Source organism: Muntiacus reevesi, chromosome 4 (genome assembly GCF_963930625.1).
Source record: "Muntiacus reevesi chromosome 4, mMunRee1.1, whole genome shotgun sequence".
In the NCBI taxonomy this organism is placed as follows: domain Eukaryota; kingdom Metazoa; phylum Chordata; class Mammalia; order Artiodactyla; family Cervidae; genus Muntiacus; species Muntiacus reevesi.
The window spans coordinates 165,424,825-165,444,370 of record NC_089252.1 but is presented as its reverse complement, the minus strand read 5'-3'; the positions used below and the strand labels follow the sequence as shown (position 1 = coordinate 165,444,370).

The window sequence follows — 19,546 nt, the reverse complement described above, 5'->3', positions numbered from 1 at the left end:
CAAACTTAGAAAAAAAATGTAAACCGGAGTGAAAGTGATAGAATAGGAAGCTCTAGGCACTCCCTCCCCTACAGAGACACAACTTTAAAATATACAGAACAGATTGCCTTCATGTGAACTTTAGACACCAAGCTTAGAAATTATAGCACCCCAGTCAAGTTTAAGGCCAAGATAAGTTCATTAGAGTGGGTAAGAAAGCCCAGTGCACTTTCCTGCCATACCCCATCCCACCCCTGGCATAGCATGGTATGATCAAGAGAAAATTCCTAACTTATGGATTCTCCTTTATGTAAAAAAGAAGGGTGAAATGTGCAACCAATATCCTGACTTTTGGGGTACTGCCCAAGGAACTGATTTTTGTCTTACCTGACTCTTAAGACACTGACAAGAAAGGCCGCAACATACTTGGCTGCCAGGGGTCTGCTGAGAACAAAGTCAAACCTTGTGGCTTGCTACAGTACCAGGGAGATCATAGAATAACACAGATACTAGTTCAGTCACTCAGTTGTGTCTGACTCTTTGTGACCCCATGGACTGCAGCACACCAGGCTTCCCTGTCTATCACCAACTCCCAGAGCTTGCTCAAACTCATGTCCATTGCGTTGGTGATGCCATCCAACCGTCTCATCGTCTGTCGTCCCCTTCTCCTGCCTTCAGTCTTGCCCAGTATCAGGGTCTTTTCCCAGTGAATCACTTCCTCTCATCATGTGGCCAAGTATTGGAGATCACACACAAACCCAGAGAACACGCTTTGACAGAAGCAGCTGGAGGGGACCCCAAAATCTCTAGCTGGGCTGATTGATAAAGATCTTTTCCTCTACAAAAACAATAAAGAGTTTTTTTTTTTCTTCAAATGCCCGAATTTGAACAGAAAATGAGAATATATACAAATGAATAGGAAAACATGGCCCAAAGGAAGAAGATAAATTTATAGAAATTGACTATATTGTCTAATTCTATAGAATAGAAGTTAAAGAAATGGCGATCAGAACTTCCCTGGTGGTCCAGTGGTCAGGAATCTGAGTGCCGGTGCAGGGGACCGCGGTTTGATCCCTGCTCAGAGAAGATCCCACAGGCTGGGGTCACCACCTGTGTGCGCTGCACCTTTTAAAGCCTATGTGCCCTAGAGGCCGTTTTCCACAAGAGAGACTGCCTCGGTGAGGAGCCTGTGCGCCACAGCTAGAGAGTAGCCCCTGCTCACTGCAGCTAGAGAAAGCCCACTCAGAGCCACAAAACCCAGCACAGCCAGAATCAATAAGAAGTGGAGGTCGGTGAGTTGCCCAACAGAATTCGAAATAACTATCATGAAGATGCTTTGATAGCTGAAAGAGAACATGAAAAACCAGTCAGAAACATGGCATATGAACAAAATGAGACTATCAGTAAAGAGAGAAGCTAAAAAAGAACCAAATAAATTCTGAATTTGAAAAATGCAGTACTCAGTTGGAAAAAACTCACTGAAGAAGATAGCAGACTGGATCAAGTAGAGAAAGAATAAGCAAAGTTGAAGACAGGTTATTTGAAATGATCAAGTCAGAGGAGCCAAAGAAAAGGAAACGAGCAGACCCTCTGGGACGGCATCAAGTACAGCGATATGTGCACGTCTGAGGAAGACACGCTGGGTCTCTTTCACACTCACAATGCCTCTGTAACCCCGCACTGAGCATCTCTGACAGCCAGGTGTCCTACGCTTCACTTGGATTCCGACATCTACCAGAGTTAGCAAAGGCTTCGCACGTGGTGCTTGTGTTAAGGAACCTGCCTGTCAGTGTGGGAGACATAAGAGACATGGGTTCGATCCTTGGGTCTGGAAGACCCCCTGGAGGAGGAAATGGCAACCCACTCCAGTATTCTCCCCTGGAGAATCCCATGGACTGAGGAGTCTGGGAGGCCACAGTCCAAGGGGCCACAGAGTCAGACAGGACTGAAGCGATAAGTCTGTACCACGCATTAAGGTATCAGTCCCACGCGGCTGTCCCCTGTGCTAGATGCCATTCCCAAGTGGTGGGTCTCCAGGTTACCAGCTAGTTCTGTGTGATTTGGCGGCAAGTTGGAGGTTCCCATTGTCCCCTTTTGGAGTTTGATAAGTTGATGAAGTGACTCTCAGAACCCGGGGAAACATTTTACTACTGCTGACTTATTACAGAGGACATTTTAAAATGCCAGTGAACAGGCAGATGAAAAGGTACATGGGGTGATGTCTCCATATTTTGGGGATTTTTCTGGAGGTTTCATCATGTAGGCATGATTGATTATTAACTCAATTTCCATCCATCTCCCCACTCCAGAGAATGGAGGGTGGGAATGAAAGTACCAGGCTTTCTAATCATGGCTTAGCCTCTCTGGTAACCAAACTCTATCCCAGAGTTCACTGAGAGTTGCCTCATTAGAACAAAAGATAATCCTGTTACCCCGGAAATTCCCAGGGTTTTAGAAGTTCTGTGTCGGGAACTTAGGTTAGAGATCAGTTGTTGGAACAAAAAATGGTCCTAGCCACCTATATTTACAAGGGTTTTAGGAGCTCTCCTAAAGTCGGGTGGAGACCAGCATATATGTTTCTTCTTATTTCACAATGCATTACGGGAGTTTTAGATGAGAGAAAGGGGCAGAGAGCCTATTTGAACTAATGGCTGAAACTGCAGATTTGAAAAAGGAACATACAAATTCATGAAGCTCAAAAAATTCCCACTGGGAGGATTAATTCAAGAAACAAACTGAGACACATTATAATCAAGCTGTCAGAAGTCACAGACAAAGAAAACATTTAAAGCAGAAAACGAAAAGTGACTGTTCATGTGCAAGGGAGCTTTCATAAGATTTTCAGCAGACTTCTCAGCAGAAACCTTGCCAGCCAGAAGAGGATGGGGTGGTATATTCACAGTACTGAAAGAAAAACTGTCAGTCAAGAATGCTGTATCCAGAAAAACTCTTCTTCAAAATTGAAGGAGAAATGAAGTCTTTCCCTGATGAACAAATGCAGAGAGTTTATTATCTGTGCCTATACCAAATATATGTCACTTCACTATTGATTTCCTAAATATTATCAGAGTTGCCTTGGGAGGGCTTCTCTCTCTTCCCTCTCTAAAATGCAGGTTTTAGCTAAGATAGGGCTGTAGGAAGAGAAGACATCTCTGCCTTTCCTCTTCATACCTTCTAGTCTGCAATGGAGAGCACAGTGTTTTTCCTGCTCTCCACAATAAGGCAGCCTTCTTACATCTTCACCATGACAAATGCTGGGTTCACATTTTATTTCTGTTCCCGTCAGGAATTACCACTTAATTATCTTTTATTTTTATGAAACGATGCTGAATTTTGTCCCTTCAAAACTTATATTTTGAAGCCCCATTGTGGACTTGTTTGGAGATGTGACCTTTGGGAGATGATTAGGTTTAGATGAGGTCGTGAGGGTAGGATTCCCATGATAGAATTACTGAGCTTATACACAGTGTTGCTGGAGAGCGTTCTCTCTCTGCTGTGTGAGGACACAACAGTAAGGCAGCCGTCTGCAAGCGAGGAAGAGAGCTCTCACCAAAACTCGACCGTGCTGACACCCTGATCTCAGACTCCAGCCTCTACAACTGTGAGAAATCAATTTCTGTTGTCGGGGTCGGGAAGATCCCCTGAAGAAGCAAATGGCGGTCCACTCCAGCACTCTTGCCTGGAATATCCCATGGACAGAAGAGCCTGATAGGCTACATTCCATGGGGTCGCAAAGAGTTGGAACGACTGAGCGACTTCACTTCACTAAGCCACCTAGGTATTTTGTTAGGGCAGCTTGAGCAGACTAAGATACTTGGTTTCTGTCCACCAGTTCTGTTAGCTAGCAGTTCATTCGGTGACTTTCAGAGCTACAGAAATCTTATTTTTAGTAATTTCAGTTTTGGATGAAATTTCTGTTATTGAATGAATATATTCTGGATATTACAAAGTACTTTACATTTATTAATTCATTTGGAGTTCACTACAACTCTATAGAGCAGACATTTGTATTTCTGTTTTACAGATGAAAAAATGAGGCTCAGGATATTTCTGTAGTTAGCCTGAGATCATACAGTTTGTTAGCTGCAGAGCGAGGATGTTAAGTAATCCTTTTATATCCCCCAAACCCAAACTCTTAACCTCACTGCATTTTATCCTTCACTCTTTTCTTCGTTCTCATGTCTTCCTCTTTCCAAGGCCAAGTTTCCTGTACTGCTCCTCTACCCGTCTCTGTAGTTTGACCTTAGTCTCCTTGATTTAGGGGCAGAATGAGGAGACAGAACCGCACAGCCAGCTGCAGTGAAGATCAAATACTGCTGCTTGAATGTAGAGAAAAGCATACTTTTGTCTTTCACTCATCAATTGGGAGTGATGACCAACTAATAAAACGTCCCTTTACAACAAGGCAGCTCTTGGACTGTGTTGCAAAGATGAATTCTTCACATAGGATATTAATTCCTCAGTGTTAAAATTTGTTAGGCTGAGAGTTGGCTCACTGGTGTGCAACAGTTCAGATGTTATAATTTCTCCAAAGTCAAAAGTTAGAAGTGTGGTAGTTGTGGGGTCAGATATGTGACTTGTGTGGAATTCTTCTCTTTTATTGCTCTTGTGTTGTCCTTATTTAAACTTGGAAATGATACATCTCCTAAAAGGCCTACCAGAGTAGTAATTTTATACTTTCCAGTTGTAGGATACCTTTATACTAAAAATATTGAGGTGCTTTCATTTATGTGGATTATTTCTAACATTATTTACTGTATTAAAAATTGCCTGAGTGATAGCAAAACCCATTTCATGTTAACATAAAAATTTATTTTTTCAAAAGATACCTACATTTTCCAAAGAACAAAAAGGATTGTTTTATATTCTTTTTGTAAATCTCTTTAATGTCTGTCTTAATAGTGATAGCTGGATTCTCCTGCCTCCTTCTGTTTTCATTATTTTGTGGTATGTTGTTTTGGTCAAAGCATATAAAGAAGATCTGTCCTCAGAATGGTATATAGTTGGAAAAGGCAGAATGATTTTAAAGGCATTTTCAGATAATAGTATACATTGGTCTTTGATATTGTGCCAAACTGAACCAGTGACACTTTCTGAAAGGTGAAAAATATGAAACTATATTTTTATACCCTGTTACTTTAAAATTCATTGATTCATCTGGTGCTTCATTCCGTTGTATCCTTCACTGATGAATCATTTGTTGTGATTGAGCAGATGTTCCAAATGTTAACACTCTGTACACTACCAAAAATCACACATGTTAATATCAATGTTAGTATCAGCAACCATTTGTCAGAAAAGTCTTCCATTATTAAAAAGCTGCCCAGGTCATAGTAGCAGACGCAAGTCTTCCAAAATTCTAATTTTTGTTTGAAAGCTTGAATCTTATCATATACAATAAATACTGTCAGTTGTTTCCCCAAAAGTGACAAGCTTATTTTGTTAAATTTTGAGAAAATGTCTACAGTATACATAAGTCTAAATAGTCATAATTTGCCTTATGCTCTTTTAGTTAAAATGGTCTCCGTAGGAGAAAAAACGTGACTAGGTCAGTTTGCAGCTGTACTTTTCCTTGAAACAACCACTTTACTTTGATACACAGCAAAAGTACTTCATCTGTACTTGCTGTGACAAATACACAGAAAATTATAAATATATGCATGTATGGGGTCAGAGTTAATAAAATCAATAGTTGATTTAATTATTGATTAAATAATTTAATCAATTGCTTAATAATTATCAATAATATGTATTTTATTTGTTATTTTATTTTTGTTCATTGTACTTGTGGTCCTTAAGTGAAATAGAACCTTTTAATTTTATTGAGTGTATGTAATGGTGAAGAATACAGTGACTCTAGTATGGTTTGGTGCTACTGCTTTGAATCTTGCTAAAGCACTCCACCATTGTTTTGAATCATCAGTACAGGTGTCAATACATTAAAAATGGCAAGTAATACGTTAGTGTTATTATGAAAATAGTGTGATGTTACGGATGTCCTGAAATGGTCCGAGGGGCCCATGGACCACACTTTGGGAACCACTACCCTGAAGAATCAGTGTTCTCCCCCAGTGTTCATTAGCTTATATCTTACTCTGTCTAGTAGCTCAGGAGTGTGAAGATAACTCATCTTCTCTTAATATGTCTAGACTGATTGGAAGAAAGAAGAATGCTCCAGTCATTCAGGTACAGATATAATGTAGCCAGTACACCATGTTCTTTCCACAGTCTATCATCTGAGTTAGGTGCTCTTCTGCTCTTTGATATGCTTAGGCTCCATGCCAAGATGTCTTTTTTTAGGAAGATATCTTTAAGAAGATTACTGAATGTAATTATTAGTGTCTAGTATATCTCTCTTCTGCCTTTGACTTAGTGCTCTTAAAAAGGAATGTATTAGCTAAATTGACTTGGGCAAGTTCATTTTCCACCTCTGTATATATATATATATATATATATATTTCTCTCACAAAGGATCTTATCACTAACAAATCCACTAGCTATAAGGTTGTTAACACTAAACAGCCCCTGGTAAATAGACTCTTGCATTTAAATATTCTCCAAGACTTTTTTCATTGTCTTCTAAGCATGCAGTTATCTTATATACTTGAGTCCCTAACAGACATCTGTGTGATATTTCGATGAGAATATCCACCAGGATGACTTTGATTCATCTTAGACATCAGTTGTTTCTTGGCTATTGTCTGGTACCAAAGGACTGTAGGAATTTGGAAACATTCATCGCCCTTCATGCTAGTACGATGGTGTTCACGAAATACCTTTGTGCCACAAGAATTGGACGTGGGCCATAGATACCTGTTTCATACAAGTGCAACCTCTTGGGGGAAAGACTTGACTTAGATTCATAAGAGGCACCTTCCACAGATACCCTTGAGAACAAGTCATTGTCCCCAGCTCCTAGCTTTTTGGTCAGAGTTTCACTCTTGGCAGGGAGGGAGGAAGTGAGAACAAAGCTCCAGTCCTCAGGAGAAAGGCTCTCCCTTTTGCCCAAATCACAAGATCTTAGTGGCTACAGTATAAAATTGAGTGTTTAATTTATACTGTAGTCACTTTTTTCATAGGAGAGGAAATGAAAACTCTTCAAGGCAAGTTTTGTAACATTAATAATTCCTTTGATGGGGCTTCTCTGGTGATATAGTGGCTTAAGATTCTGGGTTCCCAATGCGGGAGGCCCAGGTTTGATCCCTGGTCAGGGAACTAGATCCCATGTGCCACAACTAAAGATCTTGCATGCTGCAAGCGAAAAACCCCATGCAGCCAAATAAGTATTTTTAAATAATTCATTTTGCTTTGATATACTTGATGTTTCTGAGAGCCTTTATTTTCTGGCTGCATAACCTAAGAGCCTTCAATTCTACCATCACTTTTAAATTCCACTTTTACTCTAAAACAGATAGTACACATTTTGAAGGACCTACTCATGTTAAAATTGTTCAGTAGATACAACTGTTGCCCAGGGAGTCACTAGGATGATTCTTTCTTTTTTAGTTCTTTAATAAAAGGGAGTAGTTTTAGTTAGAAAAAAATAATAAGCACTGTGTATATTTGCATGTCACTTTGCCATGTTTAGGGGATATTTTTACTCTTTTCATTTTTCTCATTTGAGTTCTCAGCAAGGTGCAGGTTCTTTTATCCTTTATTTGTAAGAAGATTACCTGGCTTGTTACCGTCAAAGTTGGTGGATAAAGAAGCTGAGCCATGTGACTTAATATCCTACTGCTTTCCAACCATATCAGGTTTAGGACAATCACAAACCTGCCTGTGACTTCCCAGTCATAGCAGTCTAAGGATTATACTGTTTTTAGTTATTCCTCCAGCATTATCCTCATGGTAGTGTTCTATTTTTAAAGTATCTACCTAAAGGTCATTAGAAAATACCAGCTGCTGAGACTTTGGGCTAAAATCCTGAGGCCTACTTTAGTCTCAAAATTCCTTGCCCCACATTATGCTCACTCATTTGGGGGCACCCCCAACTAAAACATTCAATAACCTGCTGTCCTTGGTGTAGGAGTACGTTTCAGTTTGGCCTAGCAACCACAGTGTCAAGTTCATTCTTACCTCCGTGAGGTCCCAGTGTGTCCTCAACAAATATATAACAGAAACAATTCATTAACCTTTGAATAAACTGGTTACTTTTTGTTTGTTCATTCAGTTATCAAACATTTAATGAATAATGTCAGGAATATGCTTTAAATGGCATTACTCATTTACAGACAGCTTGCAGAGGAGTTGGTTTAATACCAAAGGTAAAAGCTAGTAGTTAATAAAGCCATGTACCTAGCCTTGTTCTGAGTACTTTATTATATAAACTTATACCTGTCAACTGCCACAAGTTCCTTCTTGTTTTCCTATTGGAAAATACATGCTAAACATTCTTTGGCTTATTGCCTCATTGTGTCTTAAGCAGCATAAGATCATATGAAGAAGTTCTGATATACTGAAGGCTACTTGAGCATACGCGATACATGCTGTCTTCCAGGAATGAGGACAGCCTGGTGGTGCACTGTGCTTTCTAAAGAATAGGGATAAAAGATTAACGAGGTTAGAAGATCAGTAGGGTGAGTTTTTGAGGATATGTTTAGAGAGACACTGCTTACTTTTATTGTTACCTTTTCCATATATAACTACTTTTTTTCCCCCCCACTGCCCATTAAGGATCATAATTTATTTAAAATTGAAAGGTTGTATTTGGTTTGTCCATAGGACTGAGTTAAGAACAAGAATGTAACTTATTCTTAGATTTAAAGAAATATTATTAAAAATCTTATATTTTTTAGGTAACTGAATGTGAAATATTTCTGTCACTTCTGGTGAAATTTCTGGATGCAGATAAACCACAGTGGCTACGAGCTGTTGCAGTGGAATCAATACATAGACTTTGCGTGCAGCCTCAGTTGTTGAGGTAAAACCTCAGCAATATTTTCTTAAATGGATAGGTTAATATTTATGCTACTAGGGAAAGTTTACTCATTTCCAAATAATGATTTCTAAACAAAATTGTATATAATATGTAAATAGAGGGGTGTAAGTATGGACAAAAAGTGTGATTAGTGATTTCTGTCAGTTGAATTTACTGAGTTAATATGACCAAGATAATTTTTTTAGGACACTGACCTCATTCTGAACCTTTGTCCAGAGTTAGTAAAGTCACTCAAGTATGATGAAGAAGTTTTAAGCATAGCATTGAGATTGATTGACCACCATTGTTTTCTATTAAAAAATGTTAAAAATTTTAATATATATTTCCTCTAGAAACATTTAAAGTTATCTTACAGGTCATTTTGCCAGTCCTATGACATGAAACAGCATTCCACCAAGGTTTTCCGTGATATTGTGAACGCACTGGGCTCTTTCATCCAGTCCTTGTTTCTTGTCCCTCCCACCGGAAGTCCTGCTGCAACAAATCAAGCTGGTAAAGGCTAAGTCACGTTTTGGTTTTTATATCCTGCCATAATCTACAGTATTCACTATTCTGAGAGGATACTGATTGAAATCCTCTGACTAGAGAAATTTGGGTTACCTAAGTGTATTATATACATTTACTTTATAATATTTTATAAGATTTCTTTATAATATTTTATATATAAGTATAAAGACTTACACTTAAAGAGTAATTTGATCACACTGAGGTTGTTGTGTTTATTTCTTTCTGGAATGTATTTTCTTCTCTAATATACGTTCAGTTCCTCTCATCACATACGAACACAAGTTTAGGTACTAATTTTCATTTTAGAAGAATCTTCATTTGGTGCCTCTCTTTAAAGAATGTGGTTACTACTAAGGTAGTATCTGTCAGTCTTTCTTTTAACAAAACAGGTGAACATAATTTAAGTTTGAAAATCATTGTATAACTTCTTATTCCCTTTAACTTCTTTCACTTTCATTTTTTACTTTCTGATTAGTGGTCTTTGTTATTCTTTACTCTTACCTCTACTAAAAGGTGATTTAACAAAAATATGTTACAATGTTTGTCAGTATTTTTAGTTATTAGTACCTTTGATATAAAGAAGGAAATGGTGTTTTGGGGAGACCAGGAGATGCTCTGGTAACCAAAATAGGATTGATAAATTTCATTTATTTGTGCATTATCCATTCTTACAGCATAGTATTAAAAAGCTGACCAGGTGTTTGAATATTACAGATTTGTACTTAAGTAAATTGGTGTCTTTGGTTGCTTTCCCTTATCTAACAGGTAACAACAATTCAGGTGGCCCTGTCTCAGCACCAGCTAACTCAGGCATGTTGGGGATTGGTGGAGGTGTTACTTTGCTACCAGCATTTGAATATAGAGGAACTTGGATACCTATTCTGACTGTAACAGTACAAGGCAGTGCTAAAGCAACGTAGTAAGTAGTAGTTGCATTATATTGTAAGGAATGGGGTTTATATTTTATACTAAAGGTATTTCTCTCTGCATTATACTTAACATTTTAAACATACTATTTCTAACATAATTAAGAAGTAATTTCTTTTGTCATCTTTTGAGAATTTTATCTATGACTGGATTTTGTTTTCTTTTGTTCTAGTTGAGGACAGTTAACAGCATTATAAAACAATGTGTTTTTTTAAGGACCTACTCACTTGTTCTGTATGACTTTTCAGTTTAACTGTGTGGTTTGATTTCAGGCCTTATGGACTTAGGTCTTCTGATACTGAGTAACTCTCAGCAAATTAGTTTACCTATTTAAAAATATCAGTGTCTTCAACTATAAAATGGGAGTAGTGATATATCTACCTTTCAGGATTCTATATGTGAAAACAGTTGATTGTTTAACTGACTACATTTTAAGGGTTTAACACAGAACTTCTAGTTTAATTAATTAAAGTGTTTAATGGATTTCACATGTGTTATTTTAAAATTTTTGTTATTAGCCCTTCTCAGTTTAACAACAGTTTTTACATGTTCAGCTGTGTATTGTTGATTTTTTCTTAAACCTTAATGAACTGAGATAGCAAACTTAGTGCTTACCTAGATAAAGCAAGCAGTACTACCTATGTTTAACATTGCCACAGTTAACTGTGAGGCAGTTTAATTAATATATTTTTGAGTAACTGATACGCATGAGGGCTTCCCAGGTGGCTCAGGTGAAGAATCTGCCTGCCAGGCAGGAGACATGGGTTCGGTCCCCGGGTCGGGAAGATCCCCTGGAGGAGGAGATGGCAACCCACCCCAGTAGTCTCGCCTGGAGAATCCCATGGACGGAGGAAGTTGGTGGGCTACAGTCCATGGGGTCGAAAAGAGTGAGACATGACTTAGCGACTAAACAGCAGCTGCAGTTGATATGCATAATTAAAACAGTATTCCAGTGACAGTAAATCAAGCCTGAAAGTATGAAGCAGAATCTCTGACTACTTTAAATCATGAATTTATGTGGTGTGTCAGCCTGCTTTGTGTTATCACAATGATACTTCACTGTGCATCTTTTTATTTTGCCTGAAATTGTAAAAGTAAAGAATCATGGAAGACTGAAATATTGTTACTCTTAGTCATTTAAAAGACATTAAAGTTATTAAATGTCTCATATATGCTTTGCCTTGCTGTAAAGACTAATAATTTGAGTATATTGGAGTGAATGTAAAAGTAAAAAGAAAGTAAAAAAGTAAAAGTCACTCAGTAGTGTCTTGACTCTTTGCGACCCCATGGACTATACAGTCCATGGAATTCTCCAGGCCAGAATATTGGAGTGAATAGCCGCTCCCTTCTCCAGGGGATCTTCCCAACCCAGAGATCACACCCAGCTCTTCCACATTGCAGGCGGATTCTTTACGAGCTGAGCCACCAGGGAAGCCCCTGGTGTATACCCCAGTATACTGGAATATCAAGTTGTAAAAAAATCAGATTTCTAGCAGTGAAGGAGATATTAATAATTTTCCTTACTCATTTCTCTGGGTCATTTTTTTAAACTGAAACAATCCCAACACAGAACAAAATTGCTGCTCTTGTGGACCTGATATTTTGGTGAATGAGGTAGTCAGTAAAGACACAAACATACAGTATCACCTTGGGTAGTGATTAACTGAAAGAAAAAAAAAAAGCAATTTATAAGGGCATAGAGAGTAACCACACTGAAGACAGGAACAGAAAGGATATATCTGGGGAAATAAGATTAAGCAAAGACACAATTAAAAGGAAAGAGTGAAGATAAATGATACAGGAAGAAAAATAAAAACAAATGAAAGGAGAGTAAGTATTTGGCCAAATTGTAGAATTGCTTTTTTATTAATAAAATTGTAAAACAAATTGTTTATTGATCCTCATCAATTAAGAGTCTTGGATTTTAACTAATTCTGCTACTAAATATTATGATTTTGAGTAGAGCGTTTTATTTCACTTGATCTTTTTTTTTATCTTTAAGACAAGGTTGAACTAAATCTCTAAGAGAACACATAAATAGTTTTTTATTGTTGTTGCTCTTATTGTTTTTTTTTAGCGCTATAGATACTGAGATTACTCACTTCTGAAATCATAAATAGCCAGAAAATATTGAGGGTTCTTTTGTAAATGGTTTAGTATGTTCACATCGGGACTTACCTGTTGAATTGGTATCTTTAATTCATTCATTGTGAGGATTAGTATAATACAATTTTCACTGCTTTCTTTGTTATTGTTCAGTCACTAAATTATGTCCAACTCTTGCGACACCATGGACTGCAGCATGCTAGGCTTCCCTGTCCTCAGCTATCTCTCGGAATTTGCTTAGCTTCATATCCATTGAGTCAGTGATCCTCTGCCCCACCCCCTTCTCCTTTTGCCTTCAGTCTTTCCCATCATCAGAGTCTTTTCCAATGAATTTTCTTTGAAGCCATGCATATAAATCTTAATTGTGTATTCAGTTCTTTTATTGACTTAAGTGTGTAATAATTTGAAAACTTAAGTGACATATAGACAGAAGTTGTTTTTACATAATATTGATGGAAGTATATTCTTCCAGATTTATTACACTCCCTTCAAAGTTGGGCTTGTGACAGTTTTTGCTACTGGAACTTAATTTTAAAATGTTTAGATAAATGGGTTACATTTTATCTAAAAGTGGAATTTGTGTAATAGTTATAATAAGATAGCAGTGAAACAGAGAGATAGGAAAGTATGGGCTTTGCTTATGTTTGAATTATAAATAAAAACAGGTATAAATTACCTTTTTTTAACTACTCTAGCAGTTAAAGTCTATACTATAGAATTTGGGAATTCTACTTTCTGATCTTTAGAGTATTATATCTGCTTTAGATGCATTTTCCCAATAGATAACATATTCTTTGATAACAGTCTAACAAGATGCTTGGTACTGATTTGTTTATTACATGGTTCCTGAATGCTAATTGGCCTGGGAAAGATTAAGCACATAAACTTTACTTCCTCATGTGAGCTTAAATATTTTGATCAATAATATGAATATGATTATATTGATTACTTAAATTTTAAAATACTTAAGTGTTGGCACATAGGGGTTAAATTGATACGCTTTAGAGTCAGAGTTGAGTTAAAAACTGCTGATAACTGTGTCACTGTCTGCAGATTCATTGTCTGAATCTCTCAGTGTTTTTGTGAGGCGTTAAATAAAATACATTAAAAAAAAGCCAACTTAGTGTCCTAGACTAAAAGTAATTGCTCAGTAAATGATAGGTATATGTAGGTTTTTTTAATTGTTTATTCTGAGTTTTACATCTTTGTAAACTTCCTACCTTATCTAATATTGATTATGATTAGGAAACCTTTAGAATTTGAGATTGGAAATTGCTTTTCTTATAATGATTTTTAATGATTTCAGTTGTGTTTTATATGTAAGTAACAAGATAAAATTTGCCCTTTTGTAGTTTACAGTTCATGAGTTTATTATATTCAAAAGCTAGGCAACCATAAGCACCATCTAATTTCAGACTTTTTCATCACTCCAGAAGAAATCCCATATCTCTAAGCAGTCAGTCACCAATCTCCTTTCCCTACCCTTTAGTAGCTACTAATCTACTTTCTGTCTCTATTGATTTATTTACTCTGGATACTTCATATGGATGGAATCATATAGTGCTCTTTCCTGTCAGACTTCTTTTACTCAGCATAATGTTGAGTAGGTTCCATCCATGTTACAGGTTGTATTAGTACTTCCTGTTTGTAGCTGAATAATAGTCCACCATTATTATGGTGGACATTATGATTATGCCACGTTTGTTGATTGTCGGTTGATGGGCATTTGGGTTGCTTCCACTTTTTGCCTATGAATAATGCTGCTATGAGCATCTGCCTGCAAGTTTTTGCATAGACATATGTTTTCATTTCTCTTGAATATATACCTGGAGTGGAATTGCTGGGTCGTATAATGACTCTACGTTTAACTTTTTGATGATCTGCCAAACTGTTTTCCCACATGACCATACCATTTTGCATTTTCACCAACAATGTATGAGGATTTAAATCTCTCCACATCCTCAGCCATACTTGTTATTGTGTTTTGATTATTGCTGTCCTAGTGGGTAAGTGTTATCTTACTGTATTTCAAATTTACATTTTCTAATGACCAATGACATTGAGCATCTCTCTCATTTGCTCATTGGCCATTTATATATATATCATCATGGGAGAAATGTCTTATCAAATCCTGTGCTCCTTTTTAATTGAGTTGCTATTTTATTATAGAGTTGTAGAGATTCTTAACATAGTCAAGATCTAGTCCCTCATCAGGTATATGATTTGAAAAAGTTTTCTCACAGTCTGTAGATCGTCTTTTCATTTTCTTGATAGTGTCCTTTGAAACACAGTAATTTTCAATTTTGATGAATTCAGCTCATCTGTTTTTTCTTTTGCTTGTGGATTTCAGTATCATACCTAACAAATCATTTCATGATTTGAAGTCATAAAGATTTTTGCCTGTGTTTTCTTCTAAGAGTTTTTGGCTTTAGCTCTTACGTTTAGGTCATTGGTTCATTTTGAGTCGATGAGGTATGAGTCAGGGAGGTATGAGGTAGGGCTCCAACACCACTGTTTTCTAATGTGAATATCCATCAGTTCTCCCCTCATTGAATTATTCTTTCTTCAGTTTTAAGTAATTTAAAACGACAGTTCCCTGTTTATGATTTAAAACAGAAGATTTTCATCTTTCCTTCTGAAAGCTATGTGCTAATTATGGAGTATGTGTGTTACTCGCTCAGTCATGTCCGACTCTTTGCGACCCCATGGACTGTAGCCCATCAGGCTCCTCTGTCCACGGGATTCTCCAGGCAAGGATACTGGAGTGAGTTGCCATTTCCTTCTCCAAATGATGGCATATAACTTGCTCTAAAATTTGAATGTGTCACACTGATGCTCTAAATATTACCTTACCTTGTTGACAGGTTGTATCTAAGGTGACAGGATGACAGATGAGCGGGCTATTTCACAGCAATCCTTTTCCCTAGTATGAGCACATCTTTTCTTCTTTATAGTATTGGTTTGATTTTATAGCACCTTATTTACTTCCTTTTAAAAATTATAGTTAAGTTACAATATTCTGTTATTTTCAGGTATACAGCAAAATGATTCAGTAGTGCACATAAATAGATATATATATATGTACATACACAAAGAATATACAAAAAGAATATATATATTCAGATTCTTTTCCATTTTAGATTATTGCAAGATATTGAGTATAGCTCCCTGTGCTATGGGACGTACAGTAGGTCCTTGTTTATTACCCTTTTATATAGCACCTTATTTTAAAAGCACTGAAGTCAGAGTTTGAGACGGTTTGTAATCTGTTTGTGTTTTTCTGTTCTGTATATGTGTTTATTTTTCTGTTGTCAACAGTTAATGAAAATATTGGCACAACTTGGGGGAGAGGCAAAAAATAAACTATTATTATTATCAGTTATGACACTGGTCAAGCCTTAACTTTTCTAGTCAGTTTCTTAGAATACCATTATGGGACCATTCTCCAAAGTAAAGCAGATCTAGCCATTTACTTTTGCTATTAATCTTAATTTCTGTAATCTTAAATTATGGAAATAGATTTTTATATATTTTCATTATTTTGACTTCTCATTAAATACCTGATTTTTTCATAATTTCAGCCTAGAGATGTTGGACAAAGTTGAGCCCCCAACTATCCCAGAGGGTTATGCTATGTCTGTGGCATTCCACTGTTTGCTAGACCTTGTACGTGGAATCACTAGTATGATTGAAGGAGAGTTGGGAGAAGCTGAAACAGAATGTCAGACTATAACCACTGAAGCAGTTTCTTCGCCTACGCAGTCATCAGAACAGCAAGAATTACAGTCAACATCAGACCAGATGGATAAGGAAATAGGTATATTTATTATGATTCTATATTTTAAATTTTTATCTTGGAATAATTTTGAAGTTACAGAGAAATTGCACAAATAATAATTTCCATATATTCTTCACCATTCTATCCCAATTGTTAACACTACCATATTTGCATTATTTTTCTATTTATATATATAAGCATTTTTTTTCTGAACTATTTGGAAAAAAGTTTCAGACATAATTCCTCACTACCCCTTAATACTTTAAAGTGTATTTTCTAAAAATAAGAACCGTTTCCTACATAACCACAGTATAGTCACCATCAGAAATTTAGCATCAGTTCAATATGTCATCCAATCCCAGATGTCCTTCAGATTTTGTCATTTGCCCAGTAGTGTCTGTTATGGTTTAGGGTTACATGTTGAATTCAGTTCCATGACTCTATGCCCTTCTTTAGTCTGGAACAATTCCTTAATTTTTCCATGTTTTATATGACCTTGATATTTTTGAAGAAATAGGCCAGTCAACTTGGGTTTATTTTTGTTTCCTCATAAGTAGGTTTAATAGATTGATTTTTGGCAGAGCTGGCACAGAAATGCTGCTACGCTATACACCAGAGCTGTTACTTTATCACTTGTTAATGTGATGTCTGCAGCCTTTCTTCAGTGTGAAGTTCATTGGCTTTTTGTATAGAAACACCTCGAGCTGTCTTCTAGGAGAGCTTGCCCTTCCTGATTTGTTTGGTTTCATGTGTTTGTTTATATTAGTGGAGACCCTTGTATTCCTATTTTTTTCAAAGTGCTACCAGCACAATCTGTGATTGTCATTATTTGATTTGACACGCAGTTATCCACGACATGGTCATACGGGACCCCTTTCATGCTGGCTTCTATGTCCCTTTATCATCCCACCTTCTGCTGTTGTTTTCTGACCACTGCTTTCCTGTCTGATACAGTAAAGTGCTCTGAGCTCATCGTGGATTTTTCTTGTATAATCCAGGGATAAGGTATTTTTCCAGGGAGCCCTGGTTCATTTTAGTGGGGCGCAGTGTTTGTAAACTAACGCATGGACACTAGATATGCTTCCTGCTGCTTGAGTAGGAAATGCGCACATATATGAGCACACATTTCTGTACATTTGAAAAATATATATCTACTTTAAATAGCATAAGGACACACCCAGTTTTCCAATTCTAGTTTAATGCTACATGATGTACTTTTAGCTTGCCATTTTTGGTATTTCCTTCTCCAACGGTAAGAAACTTGATCCTATTTTACTCATGTATTTACTCATGTGCATGATTTCCACTGTGTGTAACCAGTCTCTTGGCTGAGCTTGCTTATTACAGTTTTACATTGCCAACTGGTTGCACAGGCTGAAAGTTTGGCCCAATGAAATGGAAGGGGATAGGAACTGATTTTATATGTATAATTTAAAGGTATCAGTCAGTATACAGAAAGATCTTATTATTGATATTTTAAGACAACTTAGTTTTAAGACTTCTTGGGAATTCGCTGGCGGCCAAGTGGTTAGGAACTAAGATCCCACAAACCACGTGATGTGGCAAAAAGAAAAGACTTCTTGAATTCTGAAACTGGTATGGTTTTAAAATTTTCGTTTATTCAGATATATATTAAAGGTTATAGCTTTAGTATTTAACGACAAAGTTGTTTTTTGAATATTTGCTGTATTATCAAGTGATGAGGGGGTTTTAGAATTTGACGTGTTGTAAAGTGCTGTGATATTTGTAATTATTAAATATTGCATGTGTTTCCTTTAAGTTAGTAGAGCTGTTTGGGAAGAAATGGTGAATGCCTGCTGGTGTGGTCTGCTTGCTGCCCTGTCACTCCTCCTTGATGCCAGGTATTAAGTCTTTGTAAGTTTTATATTGCGTGTGGCAGGTAAAAAAAAAAAGTAGCAACAAACCATTTTAAAGTGTGCATTTAAATTTATCCTGAGAATTATTTCCTAATACTAGTTTTTTATGTTTATAGAATATTATTATTTTTCTGCCATCCCCCTCTTCCATCATGTTATAATGGAAAATACAATCCAAAAATTACAGAATGCTTTTTTCATTTTAAGCTTTACTGCTTAAAATTAAGATAATTATATTAATCAGTTTCTTTGATATTTTTCTTCAGAATCATGGAATTTGCTGATTTTAAAATGATTGATATTTTTAAGTTATATCTTTGAGTTCTTGACTGTTTTCTTTGATAATGAATGTGTGTCATAAATTGGTTTTATCCAGTTCAAATTTTCAGACATTTATTAGTTAAAATTTCTATGAGAAGGTTGATTTTGAGTTTTTAAAATAGATTTTCTTAAAACTTTCTGGACTACCTAATTTCATTTGGCAGCATACCTAAAAATAATCATACTAAATAAAATACTTTGTCTTTTCAGCACAGATGAAGCTGCTACTGAGAATATTTTAAAAGCTGAGTTGACTATGGCTGCTCTTTGTGGAAGACTGGGCCTTGTAACTTCAAGAGATGCCTTTATAACTGCAGTATGCAAAGGTTCCCTGCCTCCCCATTATGCTCTCACCGTGTTGAATACCACCACTGCAGCCACGCTTTCCAACAAATGTAAGATTTCAGCTTCTTTAGAGTTCTGTTCATCATGTGGGGTGACACAGTGTAAGAGAAGAGATTATAGAAATTCTGATTTCAAGCCTCTATTTTTCTACTCCCTGACTCTGACTTCTACGAGAAGTTAATGTCCCTGAGCCTCAGTTTCTTCTATCTTATTAAAACAATGGAGGTAGCAGTAGGGAGAATAATACCAATTTTAAATAATAATTTCGAGGATAAAAGAAGATGTATCTGAAAGTCATTTGTAAACTCTAGCACACTACTGAAATGGGAATGGTTGAGTTTTTTTGTTTTGTTTTTTTTAATAGAACTAGTAGAACGGTAATATTTGCCACTACTTAGATTAAGTTGACATTCAAAAAATATTTTTTTCTTGTTGAATACTTAGAAATATTCAAGTTTGTTGCAGGTAATATAGATAAATTTCAATGTGCTGTTCAGTTTTCAAACTAAAAATGTGAGTATTGGTCTCTAAGTAGAAAAGTTTACTGGGAATGTATGTTTAAAATACTAAGTGTCCTGAATTCTATTTTGCTTGTGAGGCAGTTATCAAAGTTTTATAATTTGTTAAACCTTTTTAGAAAATTACTTAATATTTGCTTAACTTGTTTTTGTTTTTGCACCTCTTGAGTTTTTAATATGTTTGCATATGGATAATAGGTAACTAAATAAATGTCATAGTTGAACTTAGTTTGATCAAATTAAAGTTCTA

At 36.4% G+C, this 19,546-nt stretch overlaps 1 protein-coding gene across 5 annotated transcripts in view; it reads left to right on the top strand.

The window, feature by feature from the left end:
- MON2 (MON2 homolog, regulator of endosome-to-Golgi trafficking) overlaps positions 1 to 19,546 on the top strand; it is a 108,464-nt gene that overhangs the window by 37,671 nt on the left and 51,247 nt on the right. For all 5 annotated transcript variants that reach the window (XM_065934726.1, XM_065934724.1, XM_065934723.1 and 2 more), the window contains 6 exons: positions 8,775 to 8,899; positions 9,273 to 9,409; positions 10,190 to 10,343; positions 16,039 to 16,274; positions 18,016 to 18,097; positions 18,644 to 18,828. In XM_065934726.1, coding sequence (XP_065790798.1) covers positions 8,775 to 8,899; positions 9,273 to 9,409; positions 10,190 to 10,343; positions 16,039 to 16,274; positions 18,016 to 18,097; positions 18,644 to 18,828 — 919 coding nt within the window. The remainder of the gene's footprint in view (positions 1 to 8,774; positions 8,900 to 9,272; positions 9,410 to 10,189; positions 10,344 to 16,038; positions 16,275 to 18,015; positions 18,098 to 18,643; positions 18,829 to 19,546) is intronic.